Source organism: Cariama cristata, unplaced genomic scaffold, assembly GCF_000690535.1.
Source record: "Cariama cristata isolate BGI_N322 unplaced genomic scaffold, ASM69053v1 scaffold38009, whole genome shotgun sequence".
NCBI classification, from domain to species: domain Eukaryota; kingdom Metazoa; phylum Chordata; class Aves; order Cariamiformes; family Cariamidae; genus Cariama; species Cariama cristata.
In genome coordinates this window covers 7,007-31,368 of record NW_009635906.1, presented here as the reverse complement: position 1 = coordinate 31,368, position 24,362 = coordinate 7,007, and the positions used below count along the sequence as shown (strand labels likewise).

Below are 24,362 nucleotides of genomic sequence, written 5' to 3'. Positions count from 1 at the left end.
AAGCACAATTAAAAGGTACAGAACACACACTACTAACTCAGCAGAGATTAATTCTCAAGTAGTACAGGCTCAACCAAGTCACCAGCTGTTACCCAAATACAAGCATCCTTCCCCCTCCTTCTCCACTGCTTTCCTGCCGCTCCAGCTCTCCCGTCACGCTGCCAGCCAAAGCCTGCACAGTCCGTACCACAGCACGGCCACACAAGTTACACTCGTGCCAAACACACACGCTTCGCTTGCCTGCAGCTTTGCTGCTGAACAGCCCGGCCTCCTCCTGCTGCTCCTGTTCTCACTCCCTTCCTCCACATACTACTCAGCATTAACATGGCAGTGAGTTCTCAAACTTCTGCGAGAATTCGGCTCAATAGAACATGAACGTTTTTCAAGCGACAGGAACCAACACTGTGCTCACCAGAAACTCACTTACAGGAAACAGGATCACGTTTGTGGCTTTTTTTCCTGAAATTCATGGCAGTTACATTCAGCATTTGGTAGTATAAGGTCTTCAAAACAAAAAACTTTTAAACTCAATTACTTAATAGGCCATAAACATCCCAGTTCTTCTTAAAGAGGATTTAAAAAAAGCTTTAAAGAGAAATCTCACTTAGGAGCCAAAAGGAATCTCCTAGTGATGAAAAACCACCCAGCCCTTTCCTTTCCCTCCTCTACCCAAAAAAGGAAAATACCACCTCTGTAACATTAACAGGCATAGCCATGCCATCGTTTCATTTGGCAGTTCGTCCAAACATGCCGACAACCAGTGCTGGAGTCAACGACTGAGCCTTAAGTCCATGACGGCAATCCGCTACTAATGACCTCTCCCCCCTCCCCTTTCCCCAAAATGTTCCATTCATCCTTCAGTGGCTGAAGTAATTTAACTAACAGAAAGCACCAAGTTTACAGCAACAGGTACATGGTTGGCCGGTCCCTTTTGGCAGCAGTTCTGTTACTTTTGGTCCTTTATGCACTGTCTTTTCACCTTTACTATTGCACACCAAAACCTAACGACACCACTTCCTATACATGTAATTTATCATTTTAAACCAAAAACGTTACGGGACACCAGGGGAAAACAGTAAGAGGACATTACAGGAAGGTTTTAAATTCTTTGGAAAGCCTAATTCTCTAACTACACCTATCAAGACTATATAAAGGACTTTCAGAGTAGGTTGAAAAAAAGAAGCAAAGGACCATCTTGCTATGAAGACTCTCAGCTCACCTGGGGCTCACTGAAACACTTACTGGTGTTAAAATAACTAACTAAAAAAAAACCAACCCTCCAGTTCTTTTAAGTATTGTTCTACACCAAAAAACAGTTATAAAAACTGTGAAGGAAATGGTTCTTGACCCTTCCATAAAGGAGAGCAAAACTGAAAGAGCTGATGGTGCTGATCAAATCCTGCTTGCCAAGTTTGCAAACAGGAGCAATGCACAGGGTAATCACTAATTTAAGTGTCTTTGTGCCTTCTTTAAGAATTATACAAATACTCTCCTCGACTAAAACCCCAACTGCAGGACTAAAAGAACTTTCATACATCGGTCTTAACATTTCAGATATTCAAGTAATAATTAAATACTACAGGACACTTCAATGTAAGTAAATTTATATTGCTTTTAGATATGATCTGGCCATATCTTCAAGGGCATATTTGTGCTTCGCTGCTGAGTGTTATTGGTCAGGGCTGTGCTTGCAATATTAAGTTATGTGTTCAGCACCAAAAACCCATCAAGGCTAAATAACTAGAATATTGCAATGCTACACAGATGGAGTTACCACAGTAAGGCAGATCAGAAGAATTTTGTTTCTACTGAGTATTGCTCCTCCACACAATCAAGTCTCTAATAGAGGAGAAAGACTATAAAATAAAAGAAAAAAGTTACCATCCCACCCTCTCACCTGTGATTAGTTTGGCAAAAATGCTATACTGAATTACATATTAAACAGTCCTAGAAAGTAAGTTTCTTTAATTACGCCTTGACAAGTAGCACAGCCAAATCAAGCACTTGATACTTAACATAAATTGCTCTAAGTTCAATTAACCAAATGATTTTCCCAAGTACTAGTTGCTTACAGGTTTTAATCATCAAAATGCACACACACAAAAAAATTCAATCGTATTTTGAAAAGAATATGAGAAAGATTTTGTTTTCTTTAGCGTTCACAGACACCAAGTCTTAACACATCCCTCTGTCTGAAGTGTAATGAACACTCTGGGAAGAGCAAGAAATAATACTGACATGAAAAAGTTAAATGCTCACTGTCCTTTTTCACTGTAATTCTAGCTAAAAAAAGAACAGTGAGCGCTTATATACAGATAACAACCACTGGCCATCACTCAGACCATTTCACTCATGAAATATCCATGTGGTGTTGTGCATAAAAACTTCTTTAAATTGATAATTGTCAGTTTAAGGGAAAGGTGGGGTGAGAAATCTATAAAACACCCTGAACTGATGTCATGATATGTTTCATAAAGAACAGTGTTATATTTTAAAATATTTTATATGAACAGTAAAACTTGCACTGCTGCATAGCAGACAACACGAAGAACATTTAGTAAAAACATTCACTGAAACCCCTGGCATATGTATTTAATGTCACTAATCAAAATATATATTACAGTCCAAGGTTCTGTTAAGGATCTCTGTTTGGGGTTTGTACAGTATACACAATATCTCAGAAAAAATATTACAGTAAGGTATTTTCTCCTTTTTTATATTAGACTTATCTATTGTAACTTACAGTCCCTCTCCTCTATATATCCAAACCTTTACAACACCCTAATGCCCTAGCCAAAACGTGTTTAGCTATCTAATAAGCCCTGTCTATTATAAATTCCAGTTTTAGAAATTTCAGTAATCTTAATTACATTTTAATAAATAGTTCAGTTTGCCCTTTTTTAATCTTTGTCTTTCGAGGAAGTCCTTTCATTTCCAAAACACAGTGTCACAACCTGTTAGAGGTCAGAGGCTTTTGTTTGTTTATTCAAAGGATAATGAGTCCAAAGATAATTGCAATGCATTAAATATAATTATATAATATTTACACTGTCCTCAGATTTTAAATTTAGGTGAAATATAATTAACATTAGTTATGTCAGCTACTACAAACTTTCAGTGTGGCTGGTGTTTTATTAATAAAAGGTGTATTAAGCTAGAAAGTATACTAAGTGATTGCCCTGATTCTTCTTGTTTCAGTTTTCTATTAGAAATTAAGTGAAGTGAATTATTCACGTGAGTAAGAATTCAAGAAGAGGGGTGGTGGAAAAAGCATGAAGAATTTTCTGCATGTTTTGAGATTCCAAAATACCTGAAAACTGTGGTCCCTTTTGCAGTGCCAGTATCTATAGGGGAGAAAAACGCAACCAAAAGAGAAGAGGAAAATCTCTTAAATTAATTTGATTAGTAAAGGTGTGTTTTAAAATGCCTCAATTCTGTACAGTATTATACAAGGAAAGTATCTTCTTCAGTTTTTGCCGCTGTTGTACATTCTTATATACTCTTCTGCTAACAGTCTGCCCATACGTGTGCTGTTTGAGTTACTTGCGATCATCAATAGTTTTAATGAATTCAACTGCTGCTGTGAACTGCATCCACCAATATGATTCTTCTCCAGATAAACAGTTGGCATAGAAACTACTAATGTACTGAACAGTGGACAGCAAGCAAGGTGGATTTGCCTGAGGGTTAAAGAAGAAAGAAATACTCACAGCTTGTTTGCAAAGCTAAAAATAAAACATTACAAGATAAGACTAGGAATACAACTCTATTTGTGCAGTGATCCTCACACATTATGAATGTGTGACTATGTAATGAATCTGTAGGCTAGTGACTGTTTATCCAGACCACCCCCACTTCACACACTCTGAAGCCACCAGACTTGATGGAAGGAGCATTTTTCCAACAAGGGAAAACGACTAGCAGGCCAAGAGAAAGAAGGGTAACGCTGGCAAAATCTATAAAAGTCATCAAGGATTTCAACACGTGGAAAAGCCTATTGTTTCAGCATCTTATACATGACAGATCATCCTCCACTCACTCATATGTCAAAAAAGATCAGCAACACAATGCAAGTCAGTCCTAGTGTGGATCTTGGTCCTGAAAGAGGACAGCATTAAACAGGCACACGGGACAGATGCTGGTGGACACACCTCAAAAAAAACCCCACTCCACACACAACGTCTGCACCCCAATTTCCTTGGCTCCAAAGGCAAAGTTTGCTTGGATTCAAAAACTGTAACTGTGACCACATTTCTGACGTTTCTTTCTATTTAAACCTGCTGAATTAGATCTGGGTTTGAGTCTACCATGCTCCCAGTTACTCAAATGTATTGTTTTTTTCTTCCTAAGATTTGCTTGTTTATTACAAGAACTAGCTGCAGTTTGTGACCTTTGCAAAAGAACTCACCTTTATGAGGACAAAGACCAGAACAGGAACAAAATCATCTGCCCCAGGTACTGAATCTTCATTTGCCAAACTAAGCAGGTTCATGATGGTTGAACACATTCGCAGGATACACTGTACTTTGTCTCGGGGGGTTTTATAAGCGCTTATTGTGCGGATTTCAGACTGTGCAGATGGCCATGGTGCCTCCCGGAGATATACCTAGGAAAAAAACCCGACACGCTGCCAGTTCTTGTTTGTCCAAGCTACTACTGTGCACCACAGAGGATCTGAAGTACCAGAGAATGCAGGCAGGAGCAAGGCTCTGCAGAAGTGGGAAGCTTTAAGTCAATATGGTTACATTACACTCACAATGAAGGTGGCTTCCTGCTGTGTTATAACAGAAAACCATAAGGAGCCAGCACTCTACAAGCAACTAACATAATTAGCTCGTGACTTCTCCAGTACACTGTTTCAAATGAAGGCAGAGCTGTATGTCTCAGTCTTCCATACCAGCACCTTTATGAACACTCACCGTTTTGATTCATACGGTTCAAGTGCTGAATTGAGAACTAGGAAAGCTGCACACATCCAGCCTCTGACAGACTTCTTAAGCCTACCAACCTGCTTTTAATTATCCTATTAACCATGAGAAAAGTGAAAGCACTGGCCAAATTCACAGATCTGCAAGGTTATATTAATTCTGGCTAGTTCAGAAAGTTAACAGCTGTAAACCACAGCTATGGCATATGTATCATATTAGAAGATTAAAGGATTCGAACTTTGTCTTTTGAAGCAAATTATCAGAAATTTACTGCATCTTAGTGCAGTGTAGTATTAGTTCTTAAACCTTGCTATCAGGACAGAGGTGGCAAAATCGGAAAAAAAATGAATTTGAAAAGATCAGTCAGTGGAAGATACCAAAGCACAGGTACAGCATGTTTTTCCTGCAGGATATTTCAGCTGTCACAGATAGAAAAGCAATGCCTCTAAGTGTAAAACAAAACAACCCTCTTCCCATCCCAAATACAATCAAAACCAAACACCCTGACACACATATAAAAGTGAAGGAAAGGAGAGGTTGGTACCTCAGGTATCTGAAGTGCTTTGTGGTTTGCAGTCACTACTTTAGATAACCTCTGTATGTGCTCATGAAGGACCCTGAAAATAAACACAAAAAACAAGAGTAAAAAGTAAGCAGCAGCCAGCCAGTAGTCCCCTGGGATTTCCCGCTAGTTTTAAGTTTGATACTACAAGAGAGATCTTCAGGAATGCATATAATCATGATGGTCCTACAGCTAATGGACACTAGGTCAGTATGAAATGCAGAGGATTTTGCCATATAATTAAGTACAACAACACAGCCAGTAGAGCATTCCAACAGCGTGGGAATACAGGTGGGAAAACCACAAAAACCAAACACATGGAAAATACTGTACCAAAACAGAAAATGGAAGGAGTCCCAAAGCAGATTTTGATCACTCAGCATACACGCTTGCAGATCCGAAAGTCTGTATCTCAAGTCATTACATTTAGAATTTTATTCTGTTTTAGCAGTTTGTTGAAACACAAGCTTTGCATATGACACTAAAGCACTTCCTTGTTCTTTTACAAAACGTTCTGAAAGAAAACATGAGTTTGTATGGCATGGCTGACTTAGTCAAGTCTGTCATGTGAAGACTGCACAGGTTCCATCTGCACCAACTGCAAAAGAGAAACCAGGTACTTCACACTACGTTAACTTACTGGTCGCGCAAAATATCTCCATCCTGATTAGGGTAGAATGCAAGTTTGAAAATACGATTCATCACACTGCGTTCTATAGCTAATTGTGCATCCTGAAGCTGTTCTTCACTGGCATTCTGCCATATGGCATCCTGAGCCATAGCCCCATATAAGAACTGAAGAAAATCCTCAACTTGGGCTGTTTTATCATCTGCTGCTGTGAGTTTCTGGAAATCTGATAAAAAGTAAAAAGAGAGCGAACATTCACTTAAGTAAAAAACATTATTTCTGATAGGTTTTTCTGGAAAGAAGAGCCCAGAATCTACTTCAAACTTCGTGCCAGGCAGCACTGTTTTGCCCATACCCCAGTACCCAGTAAGGGAAAAAAAAAGCAGGAACTCTTGAAATAAATGGACACATCAAAGAAAAAGCACATAGAACACATTTAGCAAAGCATATTGTCAAAATACTCTACTTGATACTGTGTTAATCACTTCCTCTGCAGTACCAGTTCTTACGCCTTCTTCCAGGCATGCACCGAGATCGTGGCCAGAACAATCACTAGAACAGTCGCTGGTAAGAACAAGCACACGCAAAGTTCTCAGATGCTGAAAGGGAGGGGAAGGGGGGACGATATCAAGAAAACCCATGTGTACCATTTTTTACCCCTACCATACCTATTAAGTATGCATAGTTCTAACATTCATATATATCTACAAAATACAGAATCAGTGATGCAGCCAAGCTAATGCAGCATGACCAAATCACTGGCCATTCATTGGCTTCATATTTATAGCATTCTGCACCAGAAGACAACTGCCACTCACATCTGCCAGCAGCCTAAATGCCACAGTTGCCAATTTCTCTTTTAGATCATCCAGAAATAGCTGTCTGCTTTCTGTCCAATGAAAGGGCTTTAACTCTGTCCTGGGTCACTGAATCTTATTACCAGAACTTTAATCCCAGTATACAGAAGTTCTCATAGTAATTCCAGCCTATTCAGGCACATTTAAATATGCAGCATTATATGCTCCAGGAGCAAGAAATTACTCCAAATTTCTTATGTACTTCATTAAAACAGGTATGCGCATAGAGAACATAGAAATAGTTTGTTTTACCTGAGTCTGTTTTGAGAGAGTTGTCTTCCTGGTGCTGCTATCCCTTATGCTATTATTCATTTTATTCATACTACTCCTATTCCCCATGTCTTCTAAAGTGCAACCACAGGTTCTGTCCCGAGGACTGAATGTTGCAACTTAATTTATCATTTATCAGTAGATCTAAACTAATTAATAGTATTCATGCTTCTTTCATGGGGCAGACACTAGATAATATGATTTAGCATAACTTTTTAGGCCAAGTGAGGCCAAATTACCTTCATTCTCTCAGTCCATGAAAAATGCAGACAGTTACCATGGCTTAGCTGTCACAACATACTGTTAAGTCACAGTAATCTGTCTATTTGAGCCATTATTTCACCAGCAAGTGAAAACCGTTTTAGGAATCTGCTCCTCAGATCAGAAGTTGTGTTTTAAAACATTAACCCGAGCCAGCATCTAAATATGGAGTAAAGGAATACAAATATCCCACAGTTGCACTAATCCTACCTTGAATAAACTCTCTTATTTTCTTTTCTTTGCTCTCTAGCAGTAACCTCACACATACTGTAGTGAAGTATCTGTTGGCCACTTCTTTATCTCGCAGAACTCTTTGCAACAGCCTTTCCAAGTGCGCTTGTGTTGTCTGCAAGCCTTGGCGACATCGAGTTAAATAAGCGATATATGGAGCTCTTTTCCTAAAATAAAGAGTGCTCCACATTAGACTCATAATAAAGATAGAGGCTAATAGTTTTACAAACTGTTAAGTTGTAATGCAAGAGGAATCTTCAACCTGTTGTTTTTAAAACAAAGATAATGTCTGAATTAGGAAGTTCTGTCGTATATAGATTTCTCTGAATTCACTGCCCTTGCAGCACTCCAGAATGCTAGACTAAAGCAAAATCCAAACAGCATCTCTTGTGTGTTAGAGCTGAACGTTAGCCACAAATTGATTTAACCTGAGTTTATTACTACCTGGACTCAACATCCAAGCTTTAAGCCATTTGCAGATAGGTGAGACAATTTCATCATTTTGTGGGGAAGCAGAGATGTAATAACTGGATTTGGTAAAGTACAATTTAAACCAAAAGGGGTCTTCCCAATCTGCTAGTGAATAAGTATATGCATTTGGAAACCCGTTAATAAGAAGATACTGAACAAACTACCTGTAGTCCTCCGCAATAGATGCGAGTAGCTTTCGACAGGTCCTGTTATCAAAGCGGCTTACACATCTCATTGTCTCTTGCAGCTGGGCCATCAAGTTCTTGTCTTGGAGGTTAATAGCTTCAGCCAGTTGAACTTTCAAGAAGCACACAATTTCATTATCTAATAAAGAAAAAAGGAAAATTATTAAGGAAAAGAAATGTAGGTATGATGAAAATAAAACTGGTTTTGAATATGGGAAATATATAATAGTTTAAAACAAAACTTCTGTACATTAGGCAATAAATGTTGTTTTAAGAACAATTCAGTAAGTCTTTTTGAATTTTCCAGATATCAAGGGATAAGTTTTCATATCACTATCTTATTCAGTATTGAGAACCATTCTGAAACATGAAGAGGACCAGATAAGGTGACAAATTCACCTGTCTGCAAATGAACCTAGAATGAATGGAGGAACGCAAACACAAGACACATATACTAAGTCAAAGACTCAGTAAAATCATTCAAGTTACTCTATTAGTACTGTAGCACAATTCCCAACAGTACATGTATTTTGGGAGTCTATCCTACAGCTTCAGGCTCTACTTGCACTATATCGTAGATACTTCATTACAAACAGATTAGTCCAGATTTAGCTGGCAGGTTTGTTTGTAGAGTAAGAAAGAAAACATCTTGCGGGGGCAAAAGGTGGTCTGTGCCTTCTATATCTATGCCAAACAGAGGTCACCATAAATGGTGCAGTACAAGTGCCATTAGATATGGGAAAAGAAGAGATACACACAATACAAAATATCTGTATGTATAAAGAACATTTACCTTCAGGGTCTGTGTGGTCTGGTAGACCATTCCTTGTTGAATGTGTCAACATTGGGAAGGCAACAGAATCTGCTGAACAAAGAGCCAATCTCAATTTCTTCTTTGCATCCCTTAAAGAGGAAAAACATTTTCTTAATAAAGTTGCTGCACAGTCTGCTTCTTCAATAAGAAATCTTTATCTGTTTTTTTGGTTTTTGTTTTTGTTTTTTTTTTAAATACTGCATAAAGTTATTTAACATTTTATGTTAAATAAAATTTTAATATACCAATATTGTCAAGACTTTAGAATATCAGTTCTTTTGATAAAGCACCTAGACCAGTTTCAAAGGGATTTTCCTAAACACTGAACTTCTCTGTCCTCTCAGGTTACAATATCCCCCCCTTCACCCATGCAAATAAGACAGTATGAGGTGCTTAAAACTAAAAGCACATAAAAGTTTACAATTGATCTATATTAAAATTTCTGTGGGAACCAATCACATGGCTTCAACTTCTAATTCTGCTTTGTGGGTAAGATTAAACCTGCAAATATATTTACCTATACGAGAAAGCAGAACTTTGTGGCTGTGCTACTTGACTTGCAGAGTCTGGGAGATCATCTGCAGACATGTTTTGCAAAGCCTCATCACGTGGAGAGTCATGCATACTCTCACCATCCCCAATAGCCTCTATGGAAATAAAAAAAAAAACAAAACAACATTAGACATGAAAAGAGAAGTCAGAAGAAGAAACTAGACTAATATTCTCTATTTTCTTCTTGTTATCCTAAGGTCAGGGGGAATGGAGACAGCAAATAAAACAGCTTCTTCCAAATAAGTGAAAGAGGTATATTAAAAATATACAATCTACAAATCACTAAGAAGAAATTGCATCAGATTTGGAAGACCATATACTACTTCAGTATCCATTGAAAAAAAAAAAAACCAAACCAAAACGGTAAGAGATGTGCTATTAACAACCACTCATCTCAATGGCAATATGAAAGAGCTGTCCTTGGCAATATTGATTTAATTCCCAGTCTTTGAGGGATCATCCCACAGATTATCTGCCAAAAAAATTCCTGGTTTAGAGCTCACATTGTTCAGCTCTTAGTAGTAACATTAGTCTAGAATACTGAAGTGTGTTTATCATTAGGGAAGAGAAACTATGTTGGTGATGATTATAAAAGCTAGGTTCTCACCTGCACTGTCATAGTTTACTATGGCTCCTTCACTAGGACTGGTTCGCTTAATTGCATTCCTGTACTTATCCAGAATGTCCTCTGCAGCTTGCGCCTGTGCACTGAGCCTTGGGCTGGGATCATCTGAAAAGATCATTAAAAACAACAGGACTTAACCTTGTATTGTGCCACCTGAAAGCAAATATAAAAACTTAGACCTACACATTTGGACTCTGTTTTTAGCCACATCAAACAAACAGCTGCTTGTGTTCCATGTAGCCACAATTCAAATATATTTATAAAGTCTGAAGTAAAAGTAGAAAAAAAAAAAGTACAATGAAAGTGAACAAATAAAGCCAGATCCTTAGCATATTTATACTGTAGACACAAATGGTTCTGGTATATTTGAAGACTTCTAGAAACGATTAGGCAAACAGGAAACTAAACAGTCAGGTTCAAATCATGTTTAATTTAGCACTTAAGTAATTATTACAGGAATGTGTCTGCAGCTATCCTTACAGCTCAGCTATGATAAGGACATGAGTTTCATGATAAGAGGAAAAAAAAAAGCAAAGACTCAAGTCAAGAATCCAGTACTACACATATTGACAGAAGCATGACTATTTAAAAACAGTCTTCAAGTTAAGAAATCTTTATCTACTTTCTTATTCAGAAAGCCAGTTGTGAACATTAACTACAATCGCACATACCTTCTGTAAACAGATACTTGGTGGGCACTCTGGAACTCTAGAGGGCATGTTATGAGAGAAAATTACTATGATGCTATTCACATACCTTGAAGTGTTGAGTATCTGTCAGGCACCATGTCATCTTTGTCTTTTTCTTGTTTTTCTTTCTTTCTAAATGGAATAGGAGCTGAAAATGCAAGGTACCTTATCAAAGACTATTCTGAGATAATGACCAGATTAAAGAAACTTTAAGAAAGTGGCTAATGCAGAAGCTTGTTATCAAGTAAACTTCAGTAAAAGCATAAGCCTGTCTATGGAGGGGAGCAGAACTGTACTGTCATCACATGCAACAAGCTCTACCTTTAACAGACATGCTACCATGAGCCAGGCAGAAGTTTTGCCTTCCAGGTACAGTACACTCTAGGCAACTACTAACCAAGGGAGTCAGGTAGCTTCCCATTTTTATGGGAAGAAAAATCTAATTTTTTAATGGGAAAAATATCTAATATTGCACACATTGTTCCATCCCCAGCTGACATTATTCACAGCATGAAAGCCAAATATTATCTTGGAACAAGCTCTACTTTGTAAATAGCCAAAGCCTAATTTCCATTCATGCTATATTACAAGAGATATCCTAAGTTATCAATGTCCTCCAATCAGCACTCTACCATCCAAAGAGAATTAAGACTAGCTCTCAGTGAAGCTGCAATGAAGTTAACACCATACAACTGTGAAATGACTGGCCTCGCGTAAGGATTCCAAGGTTACTGAATGATTAAGATAACACAATGCCTAACCAAATTCCTTCCAGCTTACACATTTCTTTATAGGTACTGTATACTTTGTATTTCAATAATTCTTTCTTTACTACTTGCAATTTTATAAATAAGAATCCTTTATTTCTCAGAATTCAACAGGACAGCTATTACTCTGTAACAAGTCTACTCTAACAAATCTACATCAGTCTGGTCAGCTTTTCAAAGTGAAACTGTAAAAACTTTCCATAAAAGTGACCAAAGATATAATAAAGGAAGCGTGCACTCTTACTAAAGTACCAAAAATCAGATGGACATGGTTCTACCTTTGGGCATGGCAGACACAAAACGTTTCCTCCACCAGGGCTTGTTTCTGTCAGACTTCTCGTCATCACTGTCTTTTCGTTCTTCAATCTGTAGAAGGGCAGACCCTACATTTCAGCATTTACCATATCAAGTGTAAAGACAAAATTTCTCCTTCACATCAGGTTTTGCTACAGTGACTGTAAAAACAGAACTATAGCAGAGCACAGAAAGTCATAGCAGATTAAGTTAGAAATACCACTCCTGAAGAGGGCAGCCTATAAATGCAAAACCAAAGACATGAAGAAACTTAGATTTCACTCATTTCTTTTTTAAAGAAAATTACTTTTCAGGATGCTGCAGCATTTTAAAATTTGAACACCACAACAAATGTATTTCTGAAGTCCCACCAAATCAAGTAAAGGTCATCCAGTAAATTTAAGAGAAGTCAGATTCATTTAAGCCACTCTGAACAACTGTAGCTTTAGCTTGTAAAACATTATTGGCCAACGTTTAAAAGATAACAGAAGTGCATTGTAATTCTTTGGCTAAACGCATTTAATACCAGCTTTCTGGCATCAGATGCATAATTAAAATGGGCATGCTTGGGGTGGAGGGGGGGATAAATATATAAATAGAAGCCTTACCTCTCCTCTTGAGGAGTCTTTACTGGGAGATGAAGATGACGATTGAGATGCAGCCACCAGAACAGCTGCTCCAGTGTTGGTGGCTGGCATAGGAAGTTCCCTCTCCTCATTACCAGGACGTCTGTTCCACCCAGGATCACTCATAGGTCTCCGAACTGATGATACTATATCTGAACTCCTACTGCGGACTAGCCTCTCTGGATAAGAATGCCTCTGCTTGAATGCTTCTAAATCAGTTGGAATTAAAGCATGAGACCCAAAGTTCGGTAATCGGGCCTCATTAACTCCCATAGCTCCTTCCAAGATCGGTGGATCCGGTGGTGGATGAGAGGGTCTTGCATAGTGTACTTTAGGCCTTACTACAGCCGATACACCTGTGGTCACAAGCATAAAAGAAGCCACACACACTTCTTTTAAGATTCATCCAAATTAGCTGGTACTAACATAAAAGCATTGAAAATGCCTGTTTTTTAAAGAAAGCTTTTTCTTTACAACTCACCCTCATTTGATGACAGAGGGTCAAACAATGCAAGCAAAGAATCTGTCTGAGAAGGAGGAGATGTCAACTGACTGGCTCCTGAAATACAGGATAAAAAAAAAAAAAAAAAAGAAGTTACAGCTGTACCAAGACCTACCTACAACATAAGGGACATTGGAAAAACAGCCCTCAGCAACACAAGTTTACAAAACATATACTGCAACATATTTTTAAAGATATTCTTATATGGAAAGATCTCTGTACTATGCTGAAATGATCAAAGAATTACATCACAAAAAGTGGGTAAATCTTGAGGAGCAGATCAATTCCAAAATGCAAGAGGACAGTCAGTGTAATCAAACTGAATTAGGAAAAGGTGATCTTAGATCTAGTACTCAAGCTGTAGTACTACAAAGTACCGGAGTCTCTGTCAAACAAATACAGTGCTAGCAAATAAAGAAAATGTTAAGCTTAGCCATCAGAACTTTGAAATTGGAAGAAATTGTAAAATTTAAGGATTCTATGAGTGTCATGCGTGAGACTTCAGTTACCAGAGATTCTAATTCTCATTTACAGGTAAGTACCTTACTTACCATGAGCCGTTTCGTCCATGTCAGGACTTGTCACAGAATCTTTTCCTCCAAAGTCAGAGCTACATTCAGACCTGAGATCCTCAATCTTGTTAGGAATATCTTCAGATGTTGCACTAATACCTTACACATAACAAAAGAAGCATCTGTAACAGTCTCTCAGAGAAACAGGAAGCAAAATCTGAAGCTGTTAAAATGTCTGATCAATACTGCAATAATCAAGTCCTACCTCATAGTAGCATGTAAAGACATTATGAATTTCTATATTCATAAATAACATTTTTATTTCTGCTCTACATCTTCAACTGTTTTAACATAGCTATGAACACACTTTGACAATGGGCATTAGAAAGACACTCTGCTGTTAAATACTTGGCAGAAAATGAAGAAGAGCTGAAGTACATACATGCTGATTTACTTAAATAAAAAAAGCTGTGATAATAAAACTAAATACAAGGAAGTTAGGAGTTTCTTCCAAATCAATACTCCACTGCTAACCACTGCCATTGTAGCACAGAGTATTCAACGCTCTGCTGCCTTTTTTATTTCTTCTGTAACATGAACAAAGAATTACTGCTTTAAAAGTTCCAGACTGAATGCAAAAAGTTACTTTATGAGTGAAATAATGTATAACTAAAGCAAGTGCAGCAAAGCAGATGCTGATCACATTCTAATAAAGCAGCATGTTTACAGAGACAATCACACACACCTGATACAACGCTGAGGCCTGGTGTACTGGGTCGAGAACTGACCTCCCTTACATCTGTGTCATCAGATGTGCTACCCAGCCCAGAACAGCTTTCCAGTTCTTGTAGTCTTTCCTCCTGTTTTAAGTCTGGGGCCTCTACAAAAGGGATACAATGGAGAGTGGAGAGAAAAAAGTACCATTACTCAATGCTGTGCTCCCTTAATATTCACATACAGAAGGACAGGGAGCGGTATGTGTTGATTTAGTATATTAAGTTCTAAGCTAACTCAACCACTTCAGCAAGAGTTTTCTTCCTATACAGAAGGCAAGACTCTGCACAGATAACAATGCTTTATCTGCACAGGCATTCTAAGAAGTTTTTACTGTTTTAAGTACTATATTTCTTAGATACAACAGTATACAGTCAAATCTTCATTAACCGAAGTAAACTGTGATCCTAGATAGCCCTACTTAACATCACAGGGAAGGCAAGCAAACAGAAGTTTGCTTTGCAATTCCTTCTCTCCTTTTTTGGCCCTTAAGAATTTCTTAAGTAACAGCAAGTCTCTCACAATACTTTCCACCTTCTCTCCGCCTAGGAACAGTTTGCCCTTTTAATACTGGAAGCATTCACAAACACTAACTTAACCCTAGGACAATAATTTCTCGAAGAAAGAGAGGAAGAGGCGGCTGTTTTGCATTATACGCCTCTGGAGGAGTCTTGATTCATGCTAAAGAAATAAGAAAAAACTGCACGATTCTGACCTGAATCACTTGGTAATACTTCCACACTCCATGCCTCACTTGTGGTTTCCGATATGGTTGAACCTGTGCAGGGATCAAGCAACACGGATCCTGAACCTGGTAAACACAGCAAGCTGCCTAGCATGTTCTCTGCAGCTGCACCTGAAAAAGTAAAGCCGAAGCGTATAGCTAGATATAGGCTTCCTGAAGACAGCTCTAATAAGACAGAAAAATAAGAACACATTTTAAGTGTCCTTAATAAAGTAATCATTAAAGACAATGTTGAAGAGGTAGAAATGAGCAACTAAATACAACCCAGGTCGTGCACACAAAATCCTCCTACAGAAAAGCTCCAGTTTAATCAATAAAAACACACCTATTTAGATAGAGAGAAGGGCTCTGCAGCCTCACCATTTTAGAGCAAACATGAAGCATTTTAACGTACCAGATGTACCACCAAGTTACCTGCTATTTCCTGCAAACGATCTTCATCAATATTTGGATCGAAGTCACTTCCCAAGACATCTGTACTCCAAGTTTCACTCACAGTTTCTGATATATCTCTGTCATCAGTCAACCCCATCATATCACGGATTTCAAATTTACGGAGCTTGTCATCAAGATTATCCTGAGTTGTGGCTATGTAAAAATAAAAAGTTCTGAATTTTTTGAAAGGCTTCTCCGATTACTTCTGATTGAAAAATCTGTAAGAGTACATTATAGGAAAAAAAAAAACCAAACAAAATAACCCTCTAGTTCTGTCAGGTAAGACAGCATTTTAAAGCAAGGCCTGTAAAGCACAATTACACTATTCAAGAGGTGCTGCCTGAAAACAGCTCTTAAGCACATTTGACACAAGAAAAATCTTGAACCACACATGGTGACCTATCAGCCAAACTGACAAGAAAAAATTAATAAAATTTAGCACACTATCAAGAAACTGATACAATTCCTGTAAGAAGAACTTATCACAGAAAAGCTGAGGCCTCCAGAGATCATTCAAATCCAAACCCTCTACTCAAAACAGGGTCAATTACAGCAGGTTGCTCATGGTCACGTCCAGTCACGTTTTCAGTATCTCCAGGCTGGAGACACCACGATCTCTTCAGGCAAGCTGTTTCAGCGTTTGACAAATATTTATTAAACAGGAAGCTATCCAGATGCTTTAAGACTACTCCAATACAGATCACCCAACTCCCTGAAGGGAAAAACTTGGTATCAAGCAAAACTTTACAAGCAGTTCCTTATAAAGGACTTAAGCCTCAGAAAGGAACACTTTTACTTATTTTCTCCTGAACTAGTCAATTCTTCAACCTTTTTCCACAGAACTTCAGCTTTATCATCTACAGCACCTCAGGCACTTGTATTAGAGAATGTGCACCTGCCTTGTTCATGCTCCAACAGCTGCAGAGCTTCAACACCATTGCTCCCAGAGGGGCCCGCGCCAAGCTCTGACACAGACTCCCCTTCTAAATCCAAAGATGACACAGAATTGGAGCGATTTGAAGGACCTGTGAGAACAGATTTTACTGTAAATCTGATTTGAATAACAGTTCCTAATATACAGCATTAACAATCTAGGACACAATTAACTAGAAAGATGAAAAGAAATGAAGTAGCAGTTCTAATATAAAATACTGAATTGATGAACTAGAAGCACATTTGATCTACTCCTGATCCCTATTCTGCAGATACTTAACTCGCACTGTGATTTGTACTTCCCATGTTTAGAGTACTATAGTGATTATAATAATCTACAAATACATTACCAGAAACAGCTAGAATCTCACCATTGCCATACTTAACTGTAACTAAAAAGTCAATAAAGCCTTCGCCATTAATTTGTTCACTTGTCCATGAATTTGTTTTCTTATTTTGAGAAGAGAGAGAGCAAAAACTAAGCTATGGAAGTTACAGAAAATAATGCATGCTGAGTGATCTGTACAAATCTCGTCAATACTACAAATAAACCTGTGCTTTGTTGTGTCCAACGCTTATATAAAGAAGTTGTCCAGAGTCCAGAAACTATTCTGAGATATGTAACAGCTTATTAAAACACAATGAAAAATAAGTCTGAGAAGTCTAAGTTTAGAGTTAAGTTAGATTATCTTAATAATTTGTACTGCACTTAAGTTTAAAAAAAAATTAAAAATCCCTCTGTTTTCTCTTTCTAAATATACTTAGTTTTTTTCTTCCTAATTCTCAGACTCAGTTATGCCTTTGCAGGTCAAAATTTAGCTCCAGACTTTTTTCTTTGAATGGCTAAGAGAAAAGACAGGCTCTCAGGGTAAAATATCACAGTCTTCAAAATGGCAAAGATGACATGCTGTATTTAATAGAAGTTCCTTTTACAGTTAAGGGGGAAAAAAAAAAAAAAAAAGAAAAAAAAAGGGACAAAACTTCTTCAAGACTTAAGTAGCCCTTCACCTTCAGATATTCCTTCCAGATTATCACTGCAGAGGGAAAAGCGCAAGGTTTTATCAGGTTTACCATGGAGCTTGTTTTCATCAACAGGGACATCTCCTTGTCCGCCATCTGCAAGCTGCATATTTAAGACCTGGAGAGTGGGGGAAAGAAACAAGACTTCCTTAAAATAATCTATTTTTCAGATCATAAATAGTAAACAAAACATTGCACACATTTTTTGCATCGTTTTCCCTAGATGTTAATGGCACAATCAAATTTCTAACATTCCGTTTGAAAAAAAGACAGTCATCTCCAAAGTCAGAGCCTGGAGAAAATGTAAAGTAACCAAAACATGAACGTAAGGCAATTCCCAATAATAATGCAGCCACCAGGTCCCTCATCACTCCAGCAGACTAATATAATAAGCAAACTGATTGTTACAAGGCTGCAAGAGGAGATAATCGGAACTATCAGGCAAGGCAGCAAAGATGAAAGCAGAAGCTGTGCTACAGCTGGTGAAAGAAAAGGCTGTAAAACCAGCCTTACCCTAAGCAACATAGTCTGAAGGCATTCATGGCAACATGACCACAGCTCTGCCCTCAGAAGAAACTGGGCCTGTGCGTTTCAAGTCTGAGCTGTCAAAAACGTAAGGATCAGTGTTCCAGTTCTGCCATTCACCTGTGCCACTTGATCGAAAGGACAGAGCATGCAGAGAGGCAACTGAATCAGCTTCTTCAGGCTCAGAAACAATACCCCAACTTTGCTCTTAAGCGTGCTATCTGACAAAGCCTCTTCATAAATCTGCCAGGTTCATTTTTCCTATGTGAATATACTGCTTTTCATACCTTGCAGATATACCAAGTGAGGGGAGGCGGACTCTAACAAAGGGAAATTTGAAAAACTACAACCCCCAAGTTCAGTAAAATAAGGTAAGGATTTTAATTCCCATTCTAGATTTACTACCAAAACTTTACAACTGTCATAACTTCATTGTTCTGCTATTAGAGAATACAGAGGCTGTACTTTTCAAAATATCTGAGATGTAATAGTTTTTGCATACCTCATTTTCCGACATCATTCCTGGAGTAATCTGTGGACCTGTGCCCAAAGAAATCACTAACACTTCTTCCAGCTGAACTTCTGCGATAGTCTCCTGGGACGATCCTTCATGATCTCCGTGCTGATCCATTAGAATATTTGATCTACTCCTGCTACGAGTTGCTAAGAAAATATTTTGAAATATCAACATTAGAAAGCTTTTCCTTGTTCAAGGAGGAAAAAAAGACAATACAATGGAAACACAGAACTGCAATGTTTTGAATTAGTAATATGCATACTAAATAAACTTACAAAATGCAAACTCTTATCAAACTTTGAGAGATGTAACTGGTGTTTAAATTTGAGTACTGCACTGCAGAAAAGCAAACTCTCAACATAAAAGTTTAGAGAAAGAAGGTATACTATGTCCTGTTTGCCTCACAAATTCAGTGTATTCCAATCCTAGAAAGATCTTTAATAAATTACATGAGAAAACTGAGAAGTTTCTTACCAACAAAAAAAAGAGTCAGGTTTTTGTGGTTTAAAACTCTAATTAATTTGCTTAGAAGCTTTTTTTCCTAAAAAGCAGGGAAATCTTATTCTAACAGGTGTCTCAACCCAGATACACAATTCAACATCAGGTGGTTTACTTTGATTATTTTGCGCCTCTTTATTAGTCTTTTCAAGTAGCCTCATATTCCCACGTTTGGCACCATGGAAGGAAGCATGTCCCCATGGAGTTACAATTTCTAAGTATGGCAGCATGACACCAGTTATTTCTTTATTTGATCCAGGGAAAACAAGGCAAGTGTGTGGAAGTCACAGCCAAATTTTGATTATCACACAAAGGCACACAGGGTGTTTTTAAAAACTACATGTATGTATAAAATGAGTCTCATATAGAAATCAGCGAGAAATCTGAAAAAGCAACTGATTGCCAAAGTAAACCAAAGGCATGCTTAAGTCGTGTGTTATAAGTAAGTTTCACAGAGAAGAATGGAAAGAGGGCATTACCCACCAAAAGGGGTTACTAGAGTTATATGAGCTGAAAGATTGGTAGCAGAAGTATCCCAGGCAGTAATGGCTGCCAATTGCTGTCCTGGATTTCGAAAGCATTAAAATGAAACAAAAGAAATAAAAACTTTGAGCAAAAACTATCTTATACCATAACATAAATGCTGTTGTGTCACTACTGTATAGGCATAAGACCAGACTCATTCAGAAGCAGAGTTAAAACAACACGGGATAGGTTTGGTTTGGGGCTGGTTTTGTGGGGGTTTTTGGCACTTATCGGGCTCTACATTATTTTCATCCTGTTACACACTAACACTAAATCTCTCAAATAAACAAAAATATCCCATGTGCTCATATTCCTGTAAATATACACTGAAGAAGAGTACCACACTTCCTATTTTAAGAGAAAATATTACTGAAAGGGAAAAGTTCAAGACCAAGAAATCCTATTCAAAAAAACAGGACAAAACCCCAACAAACATAAAATTGCATTACAATATACTAACTATTGGAATTAGACCATGCAAATAATGGAGAAAGAAGAAAGCTTCTCTTCTTAGCACATACTCTGAAAGTTCTGCTCTTGCTTTTTTATCCTCCTCCACATTTTCTTTCTTCTGAGACACAAAAATTTTAAACTTATTCTATCCCATTAATTAAATGTCATCACTTCCCTCTTACCACTTTCCCAAGCAATCTTCCCTCCTAGACCTGCTACCCATCTTCAAACTTTCCCTTTATTATCATTGCACTAGTGTGACTACCAACCACCCCAGCATTTTTCTTGAGTTCAATCCAGAGTGATGAAGCTCACCCTACTTGCATCAGAAAGCAAGGCAGCTACCTGGCTTTCTATGCAAAAGAAAATTCTTCACCATCTACACAGAAAAAGTAGGAACCAAAGGCGTAGTCGAAGAGTAGCCCCAAGAGATGACCGAAAAAAATGGCATAGAAAACATATCAAGGTATCAGAAATGATGCAAGAAGTCTGCTTGCTCTCCTTACCTATTGGTAATCGATTTTTTTTGTTAGCTGGAGTAGTTGCAGGAGAAAGTTGTGGGGTATTATACGGAGTCATTTCAAGGCTGCTGCTTTTCCCTGGTCTGTTCTGAGGTAAGTTTGCCAGCAAGTTTTCCAAAGCCATCCGATCTTCCTTAAGTTGATCGCTTGACATTACATTCCGCATAAAGCCAACCTAAAAATTTACAATTAGTGTTAGTAAGAATTGCAGCACAAATTATCAGCCTTGTTTATCCTATCTGTAAAGGTATGGCGACAAGTTTATACTACTTCTTTTTAAGAACTTAAGATATTACCAGAGTAGTTAGCTGGCTGTATGTCATGTAAACCACTGTTCTACTCAAGCCCTCCAGAAGGTTAACAGAAGACATTGGAGGAGTTTCAACTGCACGCCCATCAATAACTACATCCAGGAAAGCAGCGACACAGCTCTGCAAAGAGAAGAAATAGGTTTTAAATGACAGACCACTTACTAGAGTTTGGAAAGAACACAAGTTACAACAAGAGTTAAATAGTTTACATAAAAGTATGAAGCAAAACTTACATTGTTAAAATCTTAGGATAAAATACCACATATCATTAAAATCACTGAAGAGCAAGCAAGGAAAGCATGCATGTAGTTTTAGCATTTCCTTCATTCCTTTTCTGCATTCAAAAGCATTAGTTACTCAAGTGTCTTCTTACAATTTTTTAAAAAATTAAACTGTTTCATGGCAATTAAACTGCCCCTTCCTGAACAATCTGCTGTGCATAGACTAAAAGCGAAACGAGGAAGCAACACACAGTATCACTTTCTCATCTGATTGAATGTTACTTTTATAATAAACGTGTAACTTTGCATGATGACTGTGTAACAATTATAATTAGCAAAAACGTGGAAGTCACACAAGCAAATCAAGTTTTTTAAAAACATATGACAATGCATCAAAGACCATTAGTTTCACTGTTCCTCTGATGAAGCTAATTTCAGTATTGCTACAGATGATTCACACTAACAAAGGAAAAGCTGAACAAAAAAAGCAAAACTACACAAAAAAGGAACAGAAGTTACTTGCACTAACAAATTACTTCGCATTAAACCAGAATTTGTATGAAAGTTGTCTTCAGATCAAAGTGTTTTCCTTAGGTTCAGTAGAAAAACCACAGACAGTAATTCAGCATTTTAGTTTAAAAGATAACTTGCTTTAATTTCTTGTTTGTATTTTCTTTTAAGTAGTATTATGGCAGAGTAGAAGCGAGAATCCCCGACCCTTAATTCTAGTACTCAAGATTTTATTCCCAGCTTTGTGCAGGACTTAATCTGCTTTTCGGTACATGTAACTTGGAAGTTAAACACTTAGTAAGTCCTTTGAAATGTCTGAAAAAAAACAGACTGCCGAAGGATGAATTATACACACGAGTCTTAGCTTTTTTCAGTCTGGACTCTTACTTTGTCAAATTTAGCAAGGTTGCTCTTCATACGTGGATCTCCCTCTTCAGAACCTGTCATTGCCAATTGCTGCAGAAGTCTCCCAACCTGAAATGAAAAAGAAGTATGAAAAACAATCATTTCAAAACATCATCATGATGGAACCAATTATAAAAAAATAGTTAAAAACACTCCACCGTTCTAAATTTTTTTTCATTTAATACTCCAAGAAATGCTTCTGATTAAGTGTACAGTGCCTTGTACTTGCTTTCAGGGCAGAAAAAATGCAAGAAGCTTTAGAAAAAAAACAGTCATTGCACTTAACAAGAAAATCTGCACACACAGTATGCCATGAGCATCCATACTTCCCCCCTTCCTAGAAACAAAGCATGTTTTGTTTTTACAAAACGTCAGAATGGAGAGTTGAATCTAGGTCACCTTAAACCTAGAGATTTTTAAAGGCTGTATATATTTTACTAAGAATATGTTGGAGGAAAAAAAAAAATAGCAGGAAGGCTAACCCTTTTTTCAGAGCAGATACATTCCTTATTAATGTCCAACTGCAAAACAACTCTCAATTTTAAAAGAGTCACCAACTGCAAGATCTGCTACAACACACAAGCAGTGACACGGGAGAGGATTGCTAATGTATTTTAGAAAGACACCAGCAAGGCCCTATCAGTAACAGTCTAGTGAGTAAAACTCACCAGAACAATTATACTGTGAGAATCACTCACTGTCCAGTTTACAGACAACATTAAAAAGTAGGTTTTATTACTTGTGTGGGGAATCATCTTAGTCAGACAAGCATTGCCTAATACCTTCAGACTACACCTCTCATACTATCGTTAAATTGCCCAAGTATTTGCACAAAGACAAAAATTTGTCACGAGGGTTGGGGAATACTCTGAAGTATAATGAAGCAGTAGCTAGCTGCCCACCAGAAACACTGGTCATTACTGCCAGACAAGAAGGTTTTTTTAACAAAATATTTCATTATTTTGTGCAATATGCGGCATAATATTTAACATTAGCAAGAACAGCACAACATTCATTTACATGCATTCCAGAATCCACCTTATAGTCACTTTCACACTTTAGCTTCCATCCCTTAGAATAGCTTTTATAAAGTACATTTGCAACTCTTCTAAGAGAGAAAGGAATATATGCTATCAATTTTTTTAAGTCAGTATTTTAAACAAGGAGATAAACTTTAGAGCACGCCTTTTCATCAACAAAACAAAACTAACAGATTAACACAAATATTAATTAACAGATTAACAAATATTTTGTTAGCACTCATCTTCTAAGTAGGAGGGACAGTACCTTTACTGTAGTAACATCAGTTCTAGTGGAAAAAAAAAAGGTCAAGAACATTTCTCATTTTTTTTTTTTTTTTAAGACTACTTTAAAGTGAATCATACCTGCATCAGATTAAATCTTGCCACCTCATTTATAGGAGCGTCAGAAATTATCCCATACTGTTCTGGGTTAACAATTGCAGGACAGATGAAACACGCTAGAAGAAGATCTGTGCACATTGCTCTGACCTCCCCAACCTCCAGCCTGTCTACACAGGAGAGCGTTTTGTACATTTGTGACACAATCCATCTCAAGCTGTGAGGAAAACAGTAAGTGTTTTGTTTGAGATAGCCAATGAATTTGTTCACCAAAGTCACCAGCTTGGCCTCATTGGAGTCAACCATCTCCTGGACTCTTTGCTTGAACTTTTCTGTGCCTTTCTCTCCAAATAACTTTTCCTGCTGTACTGGGGAGAATCTCTCAATTAACTTGTTTGGATCAGTTTCCAGGTGGTCTTCATCTTCAACCAGAAGCTGCATGATTGGCTCATGTAAAGTTGCAGTAAGAAAAAGTTTTGCAGAAAAGAGTCCTTCAGAGAAAAGTTTGAATAAGATGCTAAATGCACAGGTGCCTCGTCTCAACAGCCGCCTAGGGTTGTCACTTTCCTTGAGTTCAAATTCAATCAAGTAACGGAGGACCTGGAGGAGGTAGCTCTCATCCTCCTGCATGATGCAGTTGCCATAAATGGAGGTAAAGACTGTGTGAATGACACTCTGAGTGTTGTCCTGGTTGAGCTTCTCTCCAGCAACCAGACAGGATGCAATAAGCCTAGGATTCTCTCTCAATCTGTTTAGGAATTCTCCGTAAGCAGCCTCCTGAAATCCCAACTGCTTATATCCGTCCACAAACTGCGTGTCCTCCAAGATTTTAGC

The 24,362-nt window shown here is 37.8% G+C and overlaps 1 protein-coding gene across 2 annotated transcripts in view; it reads right to left on the bottom strand.

The window, feature by feature from the left end:
* Positions 1 to 2,099: 2,099 nt before the first annotated feature.
* Positions 2,100 to 24,362, bottom strand: part of GAPVD1 (GTPase activating protein and VPS9 domains 1) — a 22,910-nt gene continuing 647 nt past the window's right edge. Inside the window, exons 2-25 of one of the 2 annotated variants that reach the window (XM_009707699.1) lie at positions 23,553 to 24,362; positions 22,150 to 22,236; positions 21,017 to 21,151; positions 20,706 to 20,895; positions 18,709 to 18,869; positions 17,670 to 17,799; positions 16,628 to 16,753; positions 15,708 to 15,881; positions 15,264 to 15,404; positions 14,520 to 14,654; positions 13,814 to 13,933; positions 13,242 to 13,319; positions 12,743 to 13,116; positions 12,119 to 12,206; positions 11,141 to 11,221; positions 10,367 to 10,489; positions 9,725 to 9,854; positions 9,187 to 9,296; positions 8,373 to 8,532; positions 7,717 to 7,904; positions 6,131 to 6,344; positions 5,473 to 5,545; positions 4,409 to 4,606; positions 2,100 to 3,680 (exon numbers count right to left, since the gene is read on the bottom strand). The exon at positions 23,553 to 24,362 is cut by the window's right edge and continues 52 nt beyond it. In XM_009707699.1, coding sequence (XP_009706001.1) covers positions 3,540 to 3,680; positions 4,409 to 4,606; positions 5,473 to 5,545; positions 6,131 to 6,344; positions 7,717 to 7,904; positions 8,373 to 8,532; positions 9,187 to 9,296; positions 9,725 to 9,854; positions 10,367 to 10,489; positions 11,141 to 11,221; positions 12,119 to 12,206; positions 12,743 to 13,116; positions 13,242 to 13,319; positions 13,814 to 13,933; positions 14,520 to 14,654; positions 15,264 to 15,404; positions 15,708 to 15,881; positions 16,628 to 16,753; positions 17,670 to 17,799; positions 18,709 to 18,869; positions 20,706 to 20,895; positions 21,017 to 21,151; positions 22,150 to 22,236; positions 23,553 to 24,362 — 4,167 coding nt within the window. In that variant the 3' untranslated portion in view covers positions 2,100 to 3,539. The remainder of the gene's footprint in view (positions 3,681 to 4,408; positions 4,607 to 5,472; positions 5,546 to 6,130; positions 6,345 to 7,716; positions 7,905 to 8,372; positions 8,533 to 9,186; positions 9,297 to 9,724; positions 9,855 to 10,366; positions 10,490 to 11,140; positions 11,222 to 12,118; positions 12,207 to 12,742; positions 13,117 to 13,241; positions 13,320 to 13,813; positions 13,934 to 14,519; positions 14,655 to 15,263; positions 15,405 to 15,707; positions 15,882 to 16,627; positions 16,754 to 17,669; positions 17,800 to 18,708; positions 18,870 to 20,705; positions 20,896 to 21,016; positions 21,152 to 22,149; positions 22,237 to 23,552) is intronic. The other variant, XM_009707700.1, reaches the window with a different exon arrangement.